This window comes from Ochotona princeps, chromosome 14 (genome assembly GCF_030435755.1).
Source record: "Ochotona princeps isolate mOchPri1 chromosome 14, mOchPri1.hap1, whole genome shotgun sequence".
NCBI lineage: Eukaryota > Metazoa > Chordata > Mammalia > Lagomorpha > Ochotonidae > Ochotona > Ochotona princeps.
In genome coordinates, this window is record NC_080845.1 from 45,118,718 (window position 1) to 45,139,643 (window position 20,926).

The 20,926-nt window shown below is 37.9% G+C and overlaps 1 protein-coding gene and 1 pseudogene across 1 annotated transcript in view; both read right to left on the minus strand.

The window, feature by feature from the left end:
- Positions 1-2,223: 2,223 nt before the first annotated feature.
- The window catches only part of CNTLN (centlein), a 269,496-nt gene continuing 250,793 nt past the window's right edge, over positions 2,224-20,926 (minus strand). The window contains exons 25-26 of the mRNA XM_058672438.1: positions 18,901-18,978; positions 2,224-2,939 (exon numbers count right to left, since the gene is read on the minus strand). Of these exons, the coding sequence (XP_058528421.1) occupies positions 2,838-2,939; positions 18,901-18,978 (180 nt within the window). The 3' untranslated portion in view covers positions 2,224-2,837. The remainder of the gene's footprint in view (positions 2,940-18,900; positions 18,979-20,926) is intronic.
- Positions 10,502-10,911, minus strand: LOC105941595 (small membrane A-kinase anchor protein-like; annotated as a pseudogene).

Genomic DNA, 20,926 nt, shown 5'->3' on the forward strand with positions numbered 1-20,926 from the left:
ATATTTTGCTGAAATCATTCATTCTATTATTTCTTTTAAGGTAGATTTACTTTATTTCCTTTTTCTTGACTTGCTGTTCTGGCTAGAATATTCTTGTTAGGTTTCATACAGGTAGTCACAACTGACACCTTTGTAAATGGTTAGTCTTTTTCAACAAGTGCAACTAGTTTTTGAGCCAGTATTGTCAAATTAATAACATTGATAATATTTCAGGTGTTCTGAAAAACAGCTTTTAAATCAATGGAGACTTAATCTCATCAAATGGTTTGTCTACATCAAGTTTTATGATAGTGTGATATTGTGACAATGATGGTTTACCCTAAGTTTTGAAAACTGGATCAGTCCTGAAGGTATATCTTCAGATCACTATCACTCATGAGCACAGATCTAAACACTTCTAAACAGAATTTTAGCAAGTTAGTTTTCTATTGCTTTAGTGAAATACTACCATAAACCACATGGCTTCAATGGCAACAAAGTATTCTGTTGTAGCTAGTTCAAATCATTTCCACTGGATTCAAATCAAGGGCTAGTTTTTTCCAGAACTTCCGGGAAGAATCTCTTTTCTTGCCTTTTACAGCATCTACCACAGTCCTGGCCCTTCATATTTAAAGCCAGTAGACGGTCATCTTCAAATTCCTCTGTCCCTCTGCATCTGTGGACAGGTTTCTCTCACACACCTGCCATCTCCCTTTTATAAAAATCCTCGTGCCTCCATCAGACTCATGTGGGCAATGCAAGATGGTCTCCCACTGAAGATCAAACTTTTGTCATATAAAGTAACAAGTTTGCAGGTTTTAAGATTGAGATGAACATTCTGATGAACTAAATTTTTTTTACTATACTATTTTTTTTGGTTATGGTTGCAGGATATTAACATATAGTCTCTTTTTTTAATTAAAAGAGAGACACAGAGAGAAAGTGAGAAAGAAAAATAGAGAGTGTGAATTTGGTATTTGCTGGTTTATACTCCAAATGCCTGCATTGGGAGTGCTGGGCCAGGTCAAAGCCAGGTGTCAAGAACTCTATCAAGGTCTCCCACATGAGTGGTAGGGATTCAAGCACTGCTGTCATCATCTGCTACCTTCCTGGTTACATTAGCAAGAAGCTACATTGGAAGCAGTGGGGTCAGGAACTGAACCATGCAGTCTAACGCTGGATGCAGGCATCCCCAGAATTAGCTTAATCCCCAGAGTGCAATGTCTGCCCCTCATTTCTAACTTCACAGCAAATTTCTACTGTCTCAACATTTTGAATTTTACAATATTTTTCTTATGGTTGTTTTCTTGTGAATTAGGAAGACTGTGATGATGCCTTAGCCTGGAAACATTGATGCAGATTGCATTCTTTTTGCATAGGGATACAGCTTTTACACAAAAACCAGAATGCTCTGCTATCCAACCCATCAAACAAATAATATACACCTCACTAGGCCTTCAGAATGTGAGTTTGATGGATGGTCCATTTTCTTCCTTTTTCTCTTGCTTTGATTGATTGATTATGTACTGGTAATTCATAATTCGCAGGAAGATAGTATCTGGGGCACTTGATACGCTGTCAGGTCACAACCACGTCACTGTTGATTTGTAGTGGAAAACAGGCGTGCCACTGATGAGAGCACCACAAATGGCCTCTGCCACCACTACTCACCTACACTGTTGGGAACTGAAGTGGCCATAAGCAGTACATAAGCTCATCAGTGTCACTGTGTTCAATACAACTTTATTGATGGACACTAAATTTTGAACTTTATATAATTTTCACAATCTACAAAATATTGTTCACATTTTCATCTTTAAAAATCTCCTAATGATATAAAAGTCATTCTTAGCTAATGAGACATACAAACACTGGTGGAAGACCAGATTTGGCCTTGGTTTGTAATGTTCCAGTCCCTGCTTTAGTCTTATGGGGCCAACAATCTGGGTGGGGAGGGAAGGGGGGAGACAATAAACAAGAAAAGAAATAAGTGAAACTATAAATCAGCTAGATAATTTTGCACTGTAAGCAAAATGAAATATAAAAGAAGATGTGTCCAGTAGGGAACACATGAAGTGAAGCTGAATGATGGATGACAAGCCATGAGGGAAACCATATGAAGAATATTCTAGAAAGAGAATACCAAGGACAAATGAGAGATGTAAGTGAAAATCTGGAGAATTACAGAAACTAGATCTAGCTCTATTTGTGTACTAAATGAGATTACATATTAGTATAGTGGATTTTACACGAGAAAGAGGGAGAAGGTAGTAGGAGGAAGAGAAGATAATGTTTTTATTGTTACCAAAATAGTTAATGAAATACAAATATAGTATCTCCTATTTAATCCAGTATATCAATGAAGGTAGAAAGAAATTGGATCATATACGTTTTTCATTAAATATTCACCCTTTAAGTTGTGGTGCTTTATTTTATATTCACTGGCCACACAAATGTGTTAACTGGTTCACAGCAGTTTTTCTGTAGAAAATCAATTTGCTATAAAACTTAAAATGTGAACAACTTGTTAAGAACTCCTTTTTATAGTCAATTTGTATGTACCAAGCTTGTGCTAGTTTAGAGCACTGTAAGGGAAATCATTTTAAAGTTCACACTGATTTGTGGCAATATTTGTATTCAATAATCAAAAGCTATCCTATTTCCTTTTAAATGGATATGCACTTAATTACTTCCACTTGTTCAGCAATTAATTAGTTTCAAAGACTTCTTATTTTGGTATTGAACTTGACTATTGATAGTTGGACCAGATAGATACTGTGTAAGGATTGCAATGCATGTTTTCCAGCCATACCACATTAAATGTTTTCATATTTGCAAAGATGTTCTCTATTGCAATATCATCTGATATCTTTCACAGTTGTGAAGTATCCTTCAACTAGTTTCTTGTTTTCATTTATTTTCTCCAGTACTGCTTCTAGTAAACACGAGGCAAAAGGAAGCTGTAAGAGAACACACATGCAAAAACAGTGATCAAAACTCCTTCTTTTCTTCCATTTCAAAAACATAGTAAACACCAACAGACTATCAGAACTCAGCTCTCTGCAAGTCTGCCCCCCACAACAGTACCCAATTGAATCTGTTCTCAACTGCTTCTGCTGGTTAGTATGGATAATTTTTGTCTTTTCTAATAAAAATGATAAAAGAGCAGAAGTAAAATGAAAAAAGATAAACGCTGTATTGAACAATTCATGGTTTACTGACCATGTTAACGATGTAATCTGCAATACAAGCAGCTCAGCCATTTATCTGCAATCAGCTGATCAATATCAGGTTACAGTCATCTCTAGGGCACACAGGCTCACAGAAGTGATACTGTAAGTTCATCACTCATAAAAGAATGAGAGAGAACTATCAATACACTTGTCCATGTCAGAGATGAACATCTCCAGAGTTGTTAGCTAAAACTTCAGAGGAAAAAAAATGACAAAAGTATATTCATTGATTAAGTTGTTATAGGAAAGTTTGTTTGGTATTATCAAAGAGTAATAACATGTTGCAAACTGCTGAGTTTATGAAACAGAGTACACTTTAAAATTTCATAATTTATATAACTTTTCTGCAAAAGGTTTCATTAGTTCCTCTGCTTCACTGGGTTGCCCATAAAACTCTGTGACTGTTGGAATTACAGATTATGAGTAAAACAAAAACTGAAATACCACTCCAACTGCCACCTAGAGTCCTACCAACTTCCTTTTATTCTGGTTTTCAGATCTTTGTTCCACCTAAGAGTTCTGCCATAATTCAAAGTTCATTAAGCTGTTCCTTGAACTTGTCCTTTTAATCAATCAGCGAAGCCCACTTGGGTTTCAAGGAGAGCGCTACTCCTGCCCATCCCTGCTCCCCACAGGGAAGACATGTTAGGTCACGTTGTGTGCCAAGATGACTATTGATGGTGCCTACAGGTCAGCAACTGACCAAAGACAGCTCTGTGTCCCTGCCCTGGGCTGCTTAGGGCAGGTGGCAATTATTGGTGACACAAACCAGAAAGCTGAACTGGCAAAGCGAGAAAATATGAAGCACAGCACAGCAAATACAGGGCAGACATGCGTAAACAGATCATGCAGACCACGGAGGAAATGGAGTCTAAATCCTGGAACTGCCTCAGTCCTAAACAGCTTGCTTGCTTGCTTTCCTTTTCTTTTCTTCTAAAATATTTATTTGCTTTATTGGAAAGTCAGATTTATAGAGAAGGAGAGACAGAGAGAAAGCTCTTCAATCCACTAGTTCACTCCCCAGGTGGCTGCAATGGCCAGAGCTGAGGTGATCCAGAGCCAGGAGCTTTGTCCAGGTCTCCCAAGTGGGTGCAGGAACCTCAGGCTTTGGGTCGTCCTTGACTGCTTCCCCAGGACACAAGCAGGCAGCTGGATGAGAAGTGGAGCAGCTGGGATAAGAACCAGCACCCATATGGGATCCTGGTATATACCTGGGACTTTAGCCACTAGGCTACTGCACCAGGTCCAAGTTCCTCATCTTAATAACAATGTGTCTTCTCCTTAAGGGAGCCTGAGTCTGTGTTTGTTCCCCTGAAACGGTGGGCTCCACACATTGCTCTTACTTGAAACTTACCAGGGAAGCAACAGCACACTCTTCAGTTCTAAGAAAGAGCTGACTCTAAGGTACAGTTCAAAACACTTCTGCTGGGGAGAAAAACTTACCACATGAACCATATACCCTCTGCATCTGTTTTCTAATTTCAGAAATGTGGAGAGGTGGGCACAGCACATATCAGAATAGGAAAAATGTAAGTTTCCTTCTCTCTGAAAGATAACGAAACCACCAGCAAATTTGCACTTTGACAAATAGCCCTTCTGGGAGGCAGAAAAGAATTACCTTGGGCGAAATTGCTGGTTTTACAAATAAGGTAATTTAAATCTTCAGGGCATTAATATTAGGTGTTAAGGAAATACACAATAAAAATGACAAAACTATTGAGCAATTTCCTTTTATTTAAACTATGTCATTCAGTACCATACGCATTCCTATCTAAAAGGAAGATAAACAAGCCACAAATAACTTCTTCCATCATACTTGGAGAAGTCAAAACAGAAATGAGTGTTTAAAATTTAATTTTCTAAAGCTGTTCTGAAAAATGGTTGTCTTATGAAATAACTTTAGGAAAAAACCCAGACTTTTAAAAAGCCCTCTTTATATTAGGATCTCTTAGAATCTTTCTGATGCTAGAGGCATTGTATTTCTTCAGGAGGCATAATGTAGTGTATGGCTTCTAAATTCATTTGTTCATCTTTTGCTCATGGTCTATCATTTATCATGTTGTATTCTTGCTCATGGAACATGTTTTGGGAATTATGCCAGTTACAGTTTTCCACATATTAGTATTAGAGCACTTTCACCAGACCACAATATACTGACATTAAACTATCTGTAAACTTCATTTGCTAAAGAACTTTACACACATCATGCACTAGGACACTTTGCTTCCATTTAAAACATCTACTGCAATGAAGTTCCTCTCCAGGTAACCTCCGACGTAGAACAAGAGGTCTCTTGCCTAATCATTGACTATTGTGACTTTATTCTTTTGTACCACCTATCAATAAAACCAAGGCTCCAGAGCAAAACATTATGTAACTGTTTCATTGGATTGCACACTTTTCCAAAGTCTTGCAAAGAGGCTAACACATTCCACATTTTAAACAACTGACCCCTTAATCGAGGTATATAATTTGGCGTGGGTGCTCAGACTAGCAGGTGTTAGTTGGAAGACCAATGTCCCATTGGGTCCCAGTTCCCACATCTGATTCCAGCTTCCTGTTAATGTGGAACTTGGGATGCAGCAGATGATCGTTCAAATCACTGTCTCCCTGCCAATCACCTTGGAGACCTGAACTGAGTTCCTGTTTTCTAGTCCCAGTTGCTGCCGCTACTTGGGGAGTGATGGGGGAGTGAATCAGAAGATGATAACTCTCAAAAACGTAATGGACAGGTGAGGGGAAGATACACTTTATGAAGACATCCACTTGCCTTTCAGGTCCTTCTATGTTTGTCTATAAATATTTCAGAAAAATCACATCTTTTGGCTTTTTATAATTTTAGGCAAAACTAATGTATTTTATCAGTTCAAGATGTCTACTTATTTCAAGTCAACTGTCCTAGTTTCCTTTTTTAAAAAGTCTACTTATTTGCCAAAAAGAGTTCTATCCACTGATTGACTCACACAAAGTCTACAGTTGTCTTGGCTGGAGCCAAAGGCAGAAGCAGGGAACCCAAGGGAGGAATCCCACACAGGTGGCAGGGGTGCAATTCTCAGTCTTCATCAATCCCTCCCAGAGTCGGCATGAGCAGGGCTGGGCGCTGAGCCCAGGACTCTCTCACCGGATATGAGTTTCCTAACTGGTAGACAAACTGCTATGACACATGCCTGGCCCTCTAGCTTCCATGTTTATGAACTAATTCTCATTTTTTCCCCTTTAAAACCAGTGTTCATTCTACTGACTGGCTATTAATTTGTAGTTTACTGGAAATGACAAGTCCAACTTTCAAAGATTATTATTACTATTGCAAATATTATCTTTCTAAAAAGTATAGAAGGCTCAATCAAAACAGAAAATTACTGTAATTTTAAAAAATAGTTAATAACAGAAAAACTCTAAGTAAAAGCTAAGGAAAAGACAGTTAAAATCCAAACATTTTCTTCAAATGAATATAATGACTTAATCATTAACTGATACATTTTAAGTAAACTTCTTCCTACTTTACCAACAGCTAATGCTTTATTGAATAAACTTAACTTGTACTCAAATAATTAATGCAGTTCTGCTTTAAAATTTCATATCTTTTACTATTTAATCAGCATTTTTTCCAGAAATTGAACAAATACAATTTTCTGCATAGTATAGGATGAATTAAGAGTTCATGCTCAGATGACAGTTTAGCTGCCTGGCTATTTTGCTTGGGTGTTATAATTTTTGTCAACTATATTTTACCCCTAATCCTTTATGATAAATTATATTTAATCTGAAGGCTGGTAGAACATAGTTTAATCTTCAGTGATTCAATAAAGTTGCACACAATCTTACAGTACCACATGAATGTGAATTCTCAGCATTCAGCTTTAATTGATTAAAGGTAAGGCAGAAATTGTATTTGAAATATGACATACCCTCACAAAGTACTTTAAAAATTCACACGGCCTGTTTGGTTGCCATATTTTTTTTTTTTTACTGTAAAAATCTTTTTTCATGCTAAGACCAAAAGAATGGAAAGCGTTGCTACACTGAGGTCCAGATTAAATGCAAGTTTATTTCATACAGGCAGTTTAAACTCAATTTAATTATTTCTAGAGGCATTTGCAGGGAACTGCTGTCCCCAGAAACCCTGCAGACAGGGAGAAAACACAATGGCTCTTTTACTAGCAGGATTTTAGAACTGTACTTCAGTGGCTACTTGACTGGCTAACAGCAAAAATCCTCTTACTATATTACATGTTTAGAAACGAGCCCAACAAGTAATGCTGCCTTGAGCCTCATCTTCTACAGCATGTACCAGGAATTGCAAAATGTAGAGCATCTTTTCTTCGGTGTAAAAGGAGAAGTGATACAACATCCTGGTTATGTCAGCGTAGACTTGCATAAGCATGACCTCTTGGCATATATATTTGATATTCAGTGAGAATTCATGGTAAGGAAATGCAACCTGGACATTGCAACAATGACTAAGAATTTGACTTGGTCTACTTGTAGTCTTAAGAGCAGGTCTTCCACAGTTTCCAGTTGTCCTGATTGCAAAAGGTTAATTTCCATCACTGGAGGAAATTCTGCTATCACACAGATTTTCAACTTCTCTTACATGTAAACACTAACAGACGTTTGCCTTATAGAACTGACACATCACCGTCAGAATCTGAAATTTATCACTCACCAATTGTGTCTTCCTTTAGATGTATTTCATTATAAATTATTATTGTAGGGGATTGAAAGCTACTATAGTAAAATAACTGAGCCTAACATCTATGACTGCAAAACACAGAAAACTTACAAAAGCCAGCACTAACTGAAATGTGCCCTTAATGATATAAAATGCAGTCTGGGACATTGTGCAGTAATGCTGGAGGCCCCTATGAGAGTGTACGGATGTATTCTGGATGACTACCTGGTTAACAGGGCTAATCCTTGGATCCACTGGATCCTCATGCGTTGGCACCAGTCTTCTCCTTCCTCATTTTCCACCCTTAGCAACTCACTTTTGCTGAACTGGTCATAGTGTTCTACAGTATTAGAGGCTACTGCTGTACCTTCACCTTCAAAACCAAACCTTGGATCCTCACCCCTTCCCAGAAAGGACTGTCACTTGTGTGGACATTATTGGGCTGAAACCAAAGCCTGACATTCCTGCTTTATCCCACCTTCCCTGGATCCCTACAAGATACTTCTGAGGTCCTGGTTGTTTTCCAGGCAAAGCCAGCATAACTTAAGAGTGGTACACAGCCTGTCCTAGAATGGCTGAATTTCTTATCAAAGAGCAGTATACAGTATATGTATGAAGTATGTATAATACATATAGTATATACTACATATGAAGTGTACAGTATGTGATACATTTATGAAGAGTACTTCTAAAGTTCCATGAGAAGCATATATTATGAAAAATAAACTGTGTATGGATTTCAAAATGTTTTTGCACAAAAAATGCATTGATTTTTTATTCAATTTTTCTTGAACTTGTAAAAAGACTATTATATACTTTAAGGGTATATAACCAATTCCCCATTGGCTCCATTAAGTTTAGGTGAGAAGTACACAACAAAGAATTCTGTAAAAGCCTTGTAACCTAGGATCACAAGCAGGTGTTCCTCCAAGGCAGACATTAAAGTAATCACTTGAAATGACCTGGCATGAATACCAATGTTTAAAATAATGAAATGACATTGGAATTTCAGAAAAGAAACAGCTTCACTGATACTGAAAGGATGTAACAGGTATCGTTTTGTTATGGACTCAATGAGTCTGTTCCCCCAGGGGCCACAGATGAAAGCCCAACTCCAATGTGATTGTATTAGGAGGTGGCAATTGGAGGATTAGGGATTAACACCTTAAGAGATATGAGAGCTTTATCATTTTCTCTGCTCTCTGCTCTGTGAGAATATCAAGAGAAGACGGAAAGATTTCATAACACAAACTATGGCATGTTCCCCAGGCTCTGCATATGTCAGTGCCTTGATCTTTAACTCCAAAAATATCAAGAGAAGACGACAAGATTTCATGGTACAGACTAAATGGCTGCTTTCCCCAGGCTCTGGATCTGCCAGTTCCTTCATCTTTAACTCCAGGCCTCCAGAGTTATAAAAACAAAACGAAACAAAAACAACAACAAAAACACGCGTTGGTTAAGCTACCAAGTCTGTGCTATTCTGTCAGTGCAACCCAAATTGACACAGGCAATCATAATTGCAAAGACAGGTGAAATAAAGAAATTAGGAAAATCCAAGAGAGGGGTAAGTTAGTCTGTTATTTATCACTGTCACCAAATGTTGACTTAAACGTATTTCATTTCAGAAAATCATAAATGCAAATGATGGATCGTATACATTCATTGAGGGCATGAAACAAACATTTATTATGTACCTATTACATGCCAGGCAACGGGCTTGATTTCTTCCAGGGTGATTAATACAAAGACTGGCAAGCAGAAGTACTTTTAAAATAAACAAAAAGTTATCATTAGACATTAGGAAACTACTAGAATACTCAGGATTGTTTTTCCATATATTGTCCTTTGGCTTCAACTATCAGTATCCATTTTAAGGGAGAAAAATCGCTTTTGGTGAATACATGCCTGTGATGCGGGTAATTTTTTTCTTTTTTTATTTGCAATGGAAATCATTGAGGTAATGGGAAATTAATTCTTTGCCTTGAGCTAACTGATTCATCTGCTAGTGTGAGAAAGGACACAAATCCAAGCCTTTTGACTCTAAGCTATTCCAAGTGTACTGCAGGGAGACAGTTTTGGTCAATACAGGGAGCAGCTGAGCAAGCGTCTCAGGTACACATGGCCAGAAATGAACGGACTTCTTCACCACTCCTTGGCTCTCCTATTATTCCACAGGGCACAGATCATGCTCTGGAAGACTGGCTGGCTTAGATATTTTACAGTGCAAAGATTTAAACTGTGGCATTTTGATTTTACTATTCATACTGCTTCCTTTGACAAATCCCATTCTGTTATCTGCTGGGCAAAGCAAAACCCTCTTCTAAATCTACATGAAAAATATTCTTGCTGATCTCCTTTGAATGTTACCAGAAATTGGGGTTACAGGCTGAGTTTCAAGGGCTAAGAATGAGAATAATTCATTCTACACTGATCCTCTGGGTAATCCACACTTTTTAGGGCAAAATTTACGGACTTCTTACTTTCTTTACTACATTACAGGAGATAAAAGCTCCCTGACTGTTCCCTTAAGGAACATATCTATCAGAAGGCAGAATATGGCTATACTAAGTTTGGCTACAGAAATTTGGCTCTTTTTTTTTTTTTTTACTTATGTTTCATGTATTTAAGCTAGCACCGACTATATCCACAGCTCAGCAGTGTCGACATCCTGCAGGGTCAAGGGCACTCGCTCTCCATGTAAGGGATGTCATAGTACTTGATGTTATTTTTTGCCCACTGCTGCAAGGCATCATGCAAGATCTCCTGAGAGATGTGCATATTCCAAGACCACAATGTTGGCCCCTGGGGGTTCCTTCACTTCCTCTTTGACTGTCATGGGAGAAGGCATCCCGGGTGGTAATCCCTCTTCCGGCATACAGTTTTCTTCACTCTCATGCTGCTTTTCAAGCTCCAGTGTGGCAGGAAATGGGAAAGTCTGTTTGGATTTCATGCAGCCCATGGTAGGTGAGGAAATTTGAAAGAAAGCAAGAGAAAAAGACTACTTCCACAGCATCTTTGGGAAAAACAAGGGAGGATCCGTCCCTGTGATGTTGTCCCTCTCCAGGCCCCCTGCAGTCAGCAGTGCCCGTCCTTGCCACCAGTCACGTGGAGTGTTCATCGTTCTGGAGGTCTTGGCTGACTTGGTAGTCTGCTGAAAGCCACATCCTCTTGCCCAATCAGCTTATGTATGTGCTGGTCATTGCAATTGTTGGGTAGTTCAGTTTCTAGCCCTATCTGCCACTCAAACCGATGGGTGTTGTAGTTCAGCCCGATCCTGCCCACTTCATATTCGGCCCTCATGCAAATCAGTGGGAGCTGCAGCCTAGTTGGGGAGACTCCCCGTAGCCCCCACCAAACCTCCCCCACCCTGGTTCCCATGCATGCCACTATGTACCGCAGACTTGTTCAGTCTGTCCCACATCCCATTTAGCACTCATACACGTCAATGGGCACTGAAGCCTAGTGCAACCCATTCAGCCCTACTATTCAGCCCTCACACATACTGGCGGGTGCTGTTCTGTCTAGCCACCCCTGCCCCTGTTAACTGTTTTTTTTTTGCAGCAAAATTTTGGACAGAGAATTTTAGCTCTTGCTACTTCAGCTATCACTGAAGTGTAAATCTATGTGGGTGACTGAATGTATGAGTTTTTATGTGTGTGAGGGTGAGTCTGAGAGTATGTAAGTATGTGAGCAAATATGCTATAGATGCAACATGGGAAATAATCATGGAGTAAACATCTTAACAGTTAGAAGGAGAAACTTTCAGATAACCTTCAGCTTGGTAGTAGAGTCTATTTTCAAAAGCCAGGGAGATTTAGAAATCCTTCACATTGCCATAGTGTAGGCATTTTCTACTTGCTGAAGATAAGCATATTTTGCAGCAAGCACACTGTAGAAGTAAGTCATTTTAAATTCAGGAGTGCAAGATCCAAAGTTACTCACAGGAATAGGAACATTTAAAGCTAAGAACATTTAAAGCTAACTAAAAAAATCACAGTGTAATCTGTACTTAAAAATCTCCACAAATGAAGGCAAAAAGAACACGGATTTTTCAAATAGTTTCAATACCTGGAAATGGTCAACACAAAAAGGGCTGAAATGGACTGAATGAAATACAGAAATAGCTCAGCAAACAACAAAGAAGAAAGGCAACAACAAACACAAGTTTAAGTTTATTCTACAGATCCTAGTAAAAAAAGCTACTTTATGCCTAAGACTGCACATTACTTGTATTATATATGTTTATACACACATATGCAAATAACATTTGTACATATAGATATGATTCTACTCAGGTCAATTATTTCATAAATGTCATTAGTTTTTGCACAGTAACTATTTCTCCCATCCAAGTACTAACCAGGCCCCACTCTGTTTAGCTTCCAAGAACAGACGAGATTGGGCACGTTCAGGGGGTGTGGCCGTAGACTGTACAGTAACTATTTCTTATGCTCTAACCCAGAAGAGTAAAACTTCCATGAGGGTGAATTACTTTTCTCTCTTTTGTTGACTGCCCTCTTTCAAACATGAAGTGATACCTGACAATAGGAAGTAGTCAGTTAAGGGTTTTTCAATGAACTCCACAGTATGGGCTCAATTTTATCTCACACTAAATATTACCTTTGCTTTTATCAAGTTCAAAATACAAAGGAATGTATTAGATGTTATCAAAGCTGAAAAATATAAATGCTTATTATCCTAATTGTAATTTCAAAGATCAGGATGGGCATAACATTGTCTTTCAAAGGGATTGGTATAAATGCTTGCGTCCCTCTTGTGTGAGTAAGTGAATAGTTAAGTTCAATTTAAGTATAAAAGGTGTCTTAACTGGACATGAAACAAAATAATTTACTCATGTTTAGGGTTATTGAAAAAATTCAAATGCATTTTAAAGCTATCACTGATAATGGTGGGCTCATAGCAAGAGTAATACTAAGAAGTTTAATTATATTTAAATGCATTCTTTTCTCTTCAATATTTACATGTCCAAGATCAAGGAACTGTTTTAAATGGAGATATAACAAATAATATAAAATCTACCATTTGAAAGTGTATCATTTATTGGTTTTTAGTATACTCATGCTAAGATTAGGCTGCCATCACCATCATCTAATTCCAGAACATTTTTATGTCCCCTGTACTCATTAGCAGCTACTGTTCATCTTCCTGCAGCCTCCTTAGAAAGCGTTAATATGCTTTATTATTTTAAAAGTATGCTCTTCTAGAAATTTCATATGAATGGACTATTACTATAAAGTATGCAGCATTTTTGATTGGCTTTTTCATTTATTATAACATTTACATAATTCATACATTTTGTACCACATACCAGCATTTCATTCCATTTTGTGGTTGCAAGAGATTGCATTACATGCAATACTACAATATGCTTGTTGAGCTATTGCTAGCTGCACCTTTAAGTTGTTTCCACTTTGCGTTATTATCAGTAATACTTTTGTGAGAATTCATGTGCAGGTTTTTGTGCAGATGTTTTTATTTCTCTAAAAGCTGTACAGTTAGATCATGTAGTAGCTCTAACTTGAGGAACTGCCAAATTGTAAAGACTGCTACAACATTTTACATTCCCACCAGCAAGGAATGAGGCTTCTACTTTCTATATATGCTTTCATATATTTATTATTGAGTTTTATATTGTATCTATCCAAGGGGGCATGAGGTAGTTTTTCATTTTGGTTTTTGATTTGTTCTTCCCTAATGGTTCATGATTTTGTGTATATTTTATGTGCTTATTGGCTATCTGTCTATCTTCTTAGAGAAATATCTACTCAAGTTCTTTGTCTCTTATTATTTAACTGGAGAGGAAGAGAAAAAGAAATGGAGAAAGAGGGACAGTGGAAAGGAGGTCAAGAAGAGACACACAGACTGACATAAAAAGGCTTATAGAAAGAGCCACCTGCCAAGGACTGGCTTATTTCTGTAATGCTTATGGCTGCAACTGAGTTACAGTGAAGCCAGGAGCTAGGAACTCAAACCAAGCCTCCTGCTTGGAAGGGAGAGAACCAATATCTTAAGCCATCTCTTCTTGCTCCGGAGCATTCACAGGCAGGAAGCTAGAATCAAAGTGGAGCTGAGACTCAAATTCAGGCCCTCTGACATGGGTTGCAGGTACCTCAATCAGTTCACTTCTATAACAAAGGTCTTTCCCCCTTTATCCATTTTACATTGGGCTTTTACTTTTTTTTGTTGTTGAAATCTAAACAATGTACTCTTTTTTTTTTTTAAGATTGATTTTATTTTTATTACAAAGTCAGATATACTGAGAGGAGGAGAGATAGAGAGGAAGTGGAGCAGCTGGGATTAGAACCAGTGGCCATATGGGATCAAGGCGAGGACCTTAGCCACTAGGCCACACTGCCGAGCCCTAAACAATGTACTCTTAAATAGTTTGATATGGTTTAGATTTCACTGGGAACAACTAAACGATGCTGGGATGAGTTAATGAAATGCGGGATTGCTCAATAACATTACATAGCAAATTTTCTATATGAATATAATTATTATTTAGTACCTGCTCCCTATAACCTGCCTTCTCTCCACTGATGCCTGAAACTCTTAAATGCATCCTCCTCTTTTTCACTGTGTATGGCATTCCATTGATCTGTCTTTGGTTTCTGTCCTCTGACAGCTCCCTCTGATGTCACTATTGCTCTCTGTTCACTCACTAAAGTAAATCACATCAGTCTCCAATGTTCGTTTCTTTTCATAAGATTTACCTATTTATTTGAAAGGCAGAGTTACATTGAGGGAGGAAGGAGTGGAGGGAAGACAGGAGAGAGAGAGAGAGAGAGAGAGAGAGAGAGAGAGAGAGAGAGAGAGAGATCTTCCATATACTAGTTCACTCCCTAGAAGACTGCAACGACCAGGGCTGGGCCAGGCCAAAACCAGGAGTCTGGAACTCCACCTGGGTCTTCCACATGGGTGTCAGAAGCCCAAGTACCTGTACTATGACAGCCAAAATTCAAAATGGTGTCATTTTGTCAAGCCCTCTAAGTCTACATGAGTCTCAGGGCAATCAGAGATACAAATGTTCAGTTTTGGACACATATGCAGAATCAGAATATCAGAAAAACATCTACTGCCTACTTTAAAATGTGGCTAGCTGCAAATTAGCTTCTATAAGCCATGCTTGCTTGCTTGTTTGCTTCAGCTCCTTGCTACCAAGCAGGATGTAGCTCTTAGTCATATACAAATGCTCTCCCACTGGATAAAGTACATGATACTCAGACTAACTGACCTCCAAGAAATGATACAGGATGATCAGAGAGATCACACCAGATGCAGAGATGCTCAAGTTTAGACATACACAGTGATATAATTAACAGCATTAGTATTTCCCCTAATGATGCCTATCAGTTGGTTTCCAGGTGGTCAACTTATCCCTTTTTCTCAGACTAGCACTCAGCCAATAAACTTTCCCCTGACAGCCTAGGCCAAAACAGATCTTTTATAATCCGGAGAGGAAAGAGTGCCCAACCTTGAGAAGACAAGAGGAATTCCTGACAGTTGCTCCTTTGTCACATTGTGCCAATGCTAGCTTAGTTGATCGGATAGTTTTTCATCTAGTGTGAGCTTAAAAGTCCCTAACAGCTGCTCCCACCTCTTCCACCTGTGGTGGTTCAGGACAGTCTGTTGGTTACTAAATAAAGACTTCCAAACTTCTAAGGGTTTGCCTCTGACTCATTTTTGGGATAGAATTGGCCAGCTTTTTTCTGTGCCATCTTCTGCTGCTTCCCCGGGTACTTGTAGCAGGAAGCCTGCTGAAAAGTTGATTAGCCAAGGCTCAAATTGGTGCTGCAACATAAGATGGTTGCCGCAGGTTGCAGACTAATTCACTGCATCACAACACCAGCCCCTGTCTTTTCTAAGGACAGAAGACATCTAGAGCTTCCTTGTCCCTCATGCAGACACATTATTTCTCCTATTCTCTTTTGTCTCCAATTAATCTAGATGTTGATGTTATATATTGTTCTAATGCACCTTTGAACCCTTCGCAGCTCAAAATCGTACAGTTTGATTCCAGACTTGTCTTCTTCTTTCTTTTTTCCTACTCTAAACAACAGACAAACTAATTTCAGGAGTTTCTCTTAACTCAATGTAACCACTAAGTTGCTTGTTTCCCTCTGTCATAAATTATAAGTTTCAGAAAAAAAATTATGAGAAGAGCATAATTAATAACAACACTCAAACACATTAAAGGTATCCATGTCACAGAAAAAAAGGAAACAGATGTAAGAAATATTTCCTTTAGTAGGGGTCTTATCAGTAGAAATCTGTCAGAGCAAAGGTGAATTACAGATAAATAACAAGTATGTAAAATCATCAATTGCAATAGCTCTACTTAAAATGATGAATGCGATACATTTGCATTCTGTATCAAATGTATGAGATAAAACATGAGACCTGGTAGTTCTCATATACTTCTAGCTGACAGTAACAGTTACAATTATATGATTATACAGGCTCATTGTTCTGCTACATGGCAGAACAATATTTTATTTTGTTGCAAATATTGTAGCAATATAAAATTTCATCAAAGGAATGCAGACAATTTTTTTAATATAGCAACAATTCTGCTGCCCAATTCTTTAACACAAATAAATATTTCAAGGCTAGATTCATTCCAGAGAATGTCCAGGTTATATTACACACAACGCCCAACAAAGAAGGAAGACAAAAGAGAAGTTTCCTTACAATTTTATCTTCAAAGTACCAATATTGAATTAAGCAGTATTTTCAGGTAAGCAGTAGGACTTGACTATCGTGCAAACTCACATACAAGACCAATAAGCAATAAACTCACTAAAATGTGTGAATGAATGTTTTGGACTTCTGCCCACACAATCTTACAAGTATAAACCATACTTTAAAAACAAAACAAAGCAAAAACAAAAACTGATGGGTAAAGAGAACCTTTCCTGAAAGTGAGGACAAATATAATCACTGAGTGTGAAAGAGAAGTAGGCTTTGAAAAAAAAAAGATGTTTTCTATTTTATAGATTTTTCTCTTGGGTATAATTACGAAGTGACAGTCAAGTGCAGCCAATGAAATCTCTATATTTTCCCCTCACAAAATTCAAAGACATCAGCAAAACCATCTATGGCAGTAATAAAAATAAAAGGTCTTTGACTTTTTAAATGTTATCATACTGTCACAGTGGAATAAAATTAGCTTGAAAAATGATGTAAAGGCACATGACACAGTTCATTATGTATAACAGCAACAGCAGCGCTTTCCTAGCGTTCATAACGGCTACTCCATTAAATTCACCTCCAGTCAATAATTAGGAGTCCACAAATAAACCTAGGCAATTAAATCAATACTGCCAGGCAATTATATTCCAGAGTCCAGGCTCAGTGGCACAAAAAGGCACTATATCAAACTGTGGTATTAAGCAGTCAGATGCCATTTTCACATGGATTTTTTTTTTAACTAACTGGACAGAATAAGCATATATCCAGATAATACAGAATACATGTATATACCTTGACATATGTTGGTCAAAGAGAATTGACAAGATTTCTAATTAAAAATATAAAGTCATATTTATAAAGTTTTATTGGTAGAGTTTATCCTCATAAATAAAAATAAAGACTTTAAAATAAAAAAATTAATTATAAAATTTATTCTCATAATTTTCAAGCTTTAAAGAAAATCCTCCTAACAACCATAGCTGATTTCCTTGATGTGTCACGCACTGAATGGGGACTCTGTGCCACAACAGTTAAGAAATGGCTTCTCTTTTCAAAGGCAGGTTTCAACTGTAAAAGGCTTTGTCTAGTACCTGTGTATCTTTACTTAAGCAATTTCAGGCAAAAGACTGCCAGTCACCTAGTATTACTGAACCTAATAATGGGTAATGTTTCAAAAATACCTAAGACTGATATTACAGATATGCAAAGGTGAATGGTGTTTATTTTTTCTTGACTTCATAAAACCCACAGAATGTGATGTTTGTGTGTGTGTGTGTGTGCATATGTGTGTGTATAGCTACTGGTTTCTACTTGTATTCTTCACACAGAACCATTTAGTAATTGAAAAATCTCAGAACAGTTTTCTCTTGCTTTTTTGACAAGTATGTTTCAGCTTTTATTCATTTCAGGTCATTTTTGCAATAAACAATTAGGTTGAGCCAAAGGAACTATAATGAAAAAAGTTTTAGAATACATTACGTGCTGTCAGTGATGTCAAAACAAAAGCTGGCTATGACTAGAAAAGCAGGGCTCTCACCTGCCAATAAACTGCCCTTGATCACTTACAAGAGGGGCGCATCCCAGCAGAGTGTATGTGTATTAAAAAAATACTTGAAAGGGAAGAAAAAGTATCACACAGGTCACAGCAGCCGTCTCAATAGACCCCTCAGGGATTTCTGCTCGTCTTGGCCTTGTCATCCTCTATGCAGCTTTCCACTCGGCCCAGAAAATGTCGATAGGAAAATGTTTGAGGGGCCTCTGGTGGAAATTTTTTCATTCTTTCTGCATTGACAGGATGCCAAATCAATATTTACTTCCCACTAACAAGCTGCTCGAGGTCTCAGTAGAAAATATTGTAGAGAATGCGGGAAGACACAGTAATAAACAGCTGTCTGGCTGAGAGGAAAACATGAATTGACTGGAAACAGGTCCATAGCAAAAGGTCACTGAAACCCATGAACTCCTCAGGTGTCCACACCAACTACTAACTTTAAAGACACGTAATAAAGACTCTCTTTTCCTAAGAGGTCTGAGAGAATGGATCCTTTTCAGTCTAGCTAGGAGAGAGGCAGACTCAATAATTTAATAAATGCATTTGCTAAGAACCATGTTGGCTGTTTCCCAAAGCATGCGTTTTATTTGTTAAGTCCAAAAGTACAAATAGAGGGTTAACTTTGTTGCTTACCTATCAGAAGAAAATAACGGGTAAGGGCTTACAAAAAGTTAGACTTCTAGTGAAATCATAGGGCTTGAACTTTTTACTAACAAGTTTTAATATATGAGGCAGAACAACAAAAATACCTTTCCCTCAAGCAGTTTCTGAATGTACAGCAGCCACTCCTTGTCATTTTCAGCATCTATCTTCGTCTTTTCAATTTCCTAAAGGAAGAAAACAAAAACATTGGTGTGAAGTGCCAAATACAGGCAAGGATCACTCCAAAATAAAGAGCTGCAAGTGAACAAGTCACTGAGTATTTTTATCTATCAACTAACAAGATGAAATGCTTCTGAAATCATAATATACTCACATATGCAGCTGAGATACTTAAAATCATAACTTGGCTTACCAAAAAATCAGATTTTCAGAAAAGGAATCACTTGAAAACTAACATTTGTTGAAATTTACTCTTTGTGGGCTCGGCAGTGTGGCCTAGTGGTTAAGGTCCTTGCCTTGATCCCATATGACAGCTGGTTCTAATCCCAGCGGCTCCACTTCCTCTCTATCTCTCCTCCTCTCAGTATATCTGACTTTGTAATAAAAATAAAATCAGTCTTTAAAAAAAAATTTTTACTCTTTGTTAGACATCATGCTATGTATGCATAAATTGTCTATTAAAGTTTTTAAAAATTATTAGAGAGGAAGACAGAAACACACATAGGGCAAGGAAAAGGAGAGATTGAGAGAGAGAAAGAGAGAGAGAAGCACTGTGAACTTCTAGTTTTGTCCCGTGATACCCAGAGTAGCCCATGATGGGCAAGGTCAAATGCTGGAACTGGAAACCCAACCCAGGTCTCCCATGTGGATGGCAGAGAGCCCCCCAGTATCTACACTGACAGGAAGTGGAGGCAAGAGTGAGATTGGGAATTCAATTCAGGTAATCTGATGTGGAATATCAGTGTGTTAACCACTAAACACCTGATCAGGCTAATGCAGTTTTGAATGAAATTACCATGTATTCTGATGAGGTGCTCTGAGCTCTGTTTGACTAATGCATTCAATTCCTTGGACTTCTGAAAGTGCATGGATCAGTCTAAATAAATTTTGATCTAGAATTAAAGATATTAAGGTGTACTGATCCTATGCAAAACACTTTACGGATACCATGGTCCTTTTGTTTCCACGAGGGCCATCTTCTAAGAGTATGTGAAATACAGACTGCTGTGCTATTCACTGGTTTGAGACTGCACTGCTCTTCGGGATTACTGAAAATTTTTTCAAATTCATGTACTAAAATGGGACTTTTCCAAGTTTACCAATTCAAATGGGACACCTTTTTCCCCCTAATTTATACTATGCTAGCAAACACACTTTCCAGATGTCCTATCATCTTCCACATAGCTTTTATTAAATTTGTTTTGAAAGCCAGAGATACAGAGGGAACAGCAGAGTCAGCTATCTTCCATCTGCTGGTTCATTTCCCAGATGTCTGCAATGTCCAGACGTGGACCAGGACCAAACCAGGAGCTTCTTCTGGATCTCTCACATAGGTGGCAGGGGACTGCTTTTCCTAGGCCATTAGCCAGGAGCTAGAGTGGAAGTGGATTAGCCAGTACTTGAACTGGCACCCATATGGGATGTTGACTTTGCTGTTGTTGGCTTAAACCACCATGCCACAATGCTAGCCCCTCCAATATGTCCCTCCCATATGTCTTATATTTGATGTTGTATTTGATAATGCTCTTACATTTCAAAGTTTAGAATTTGGTAACAAGTCACAGACACTGAAAAAAAATGAAATAAGAATCTGGTAATTCTCTATCCTGTGCATCCACAGGATACAAATAATCTCTGTAGGATTCCTTTGATGCCTTTGTAAAGAATTCTTAGCAGTGCAAAACAGTAACAACAACAACAAAACAAAATAAAACAAGAAAACCAAAACCAAAAGGAGCAAAAAAAAAAAAAAAAAAAAAAAAAAAAACCCTTTACAAATTACGTATCTTCTCAGTTACAAAGGATGTTTTAGAAGCTGATGAGGAGGGAATAAAAAAAAAGAAGCTGATGGGGAGGGGAGCAAGAGCAGATGGCCTTATTCAAATGTTTAAGTCTATTGCTTTATTTATTAATTGAGAAGATATTTATTGGAACACTGCTAGTGCCATCACC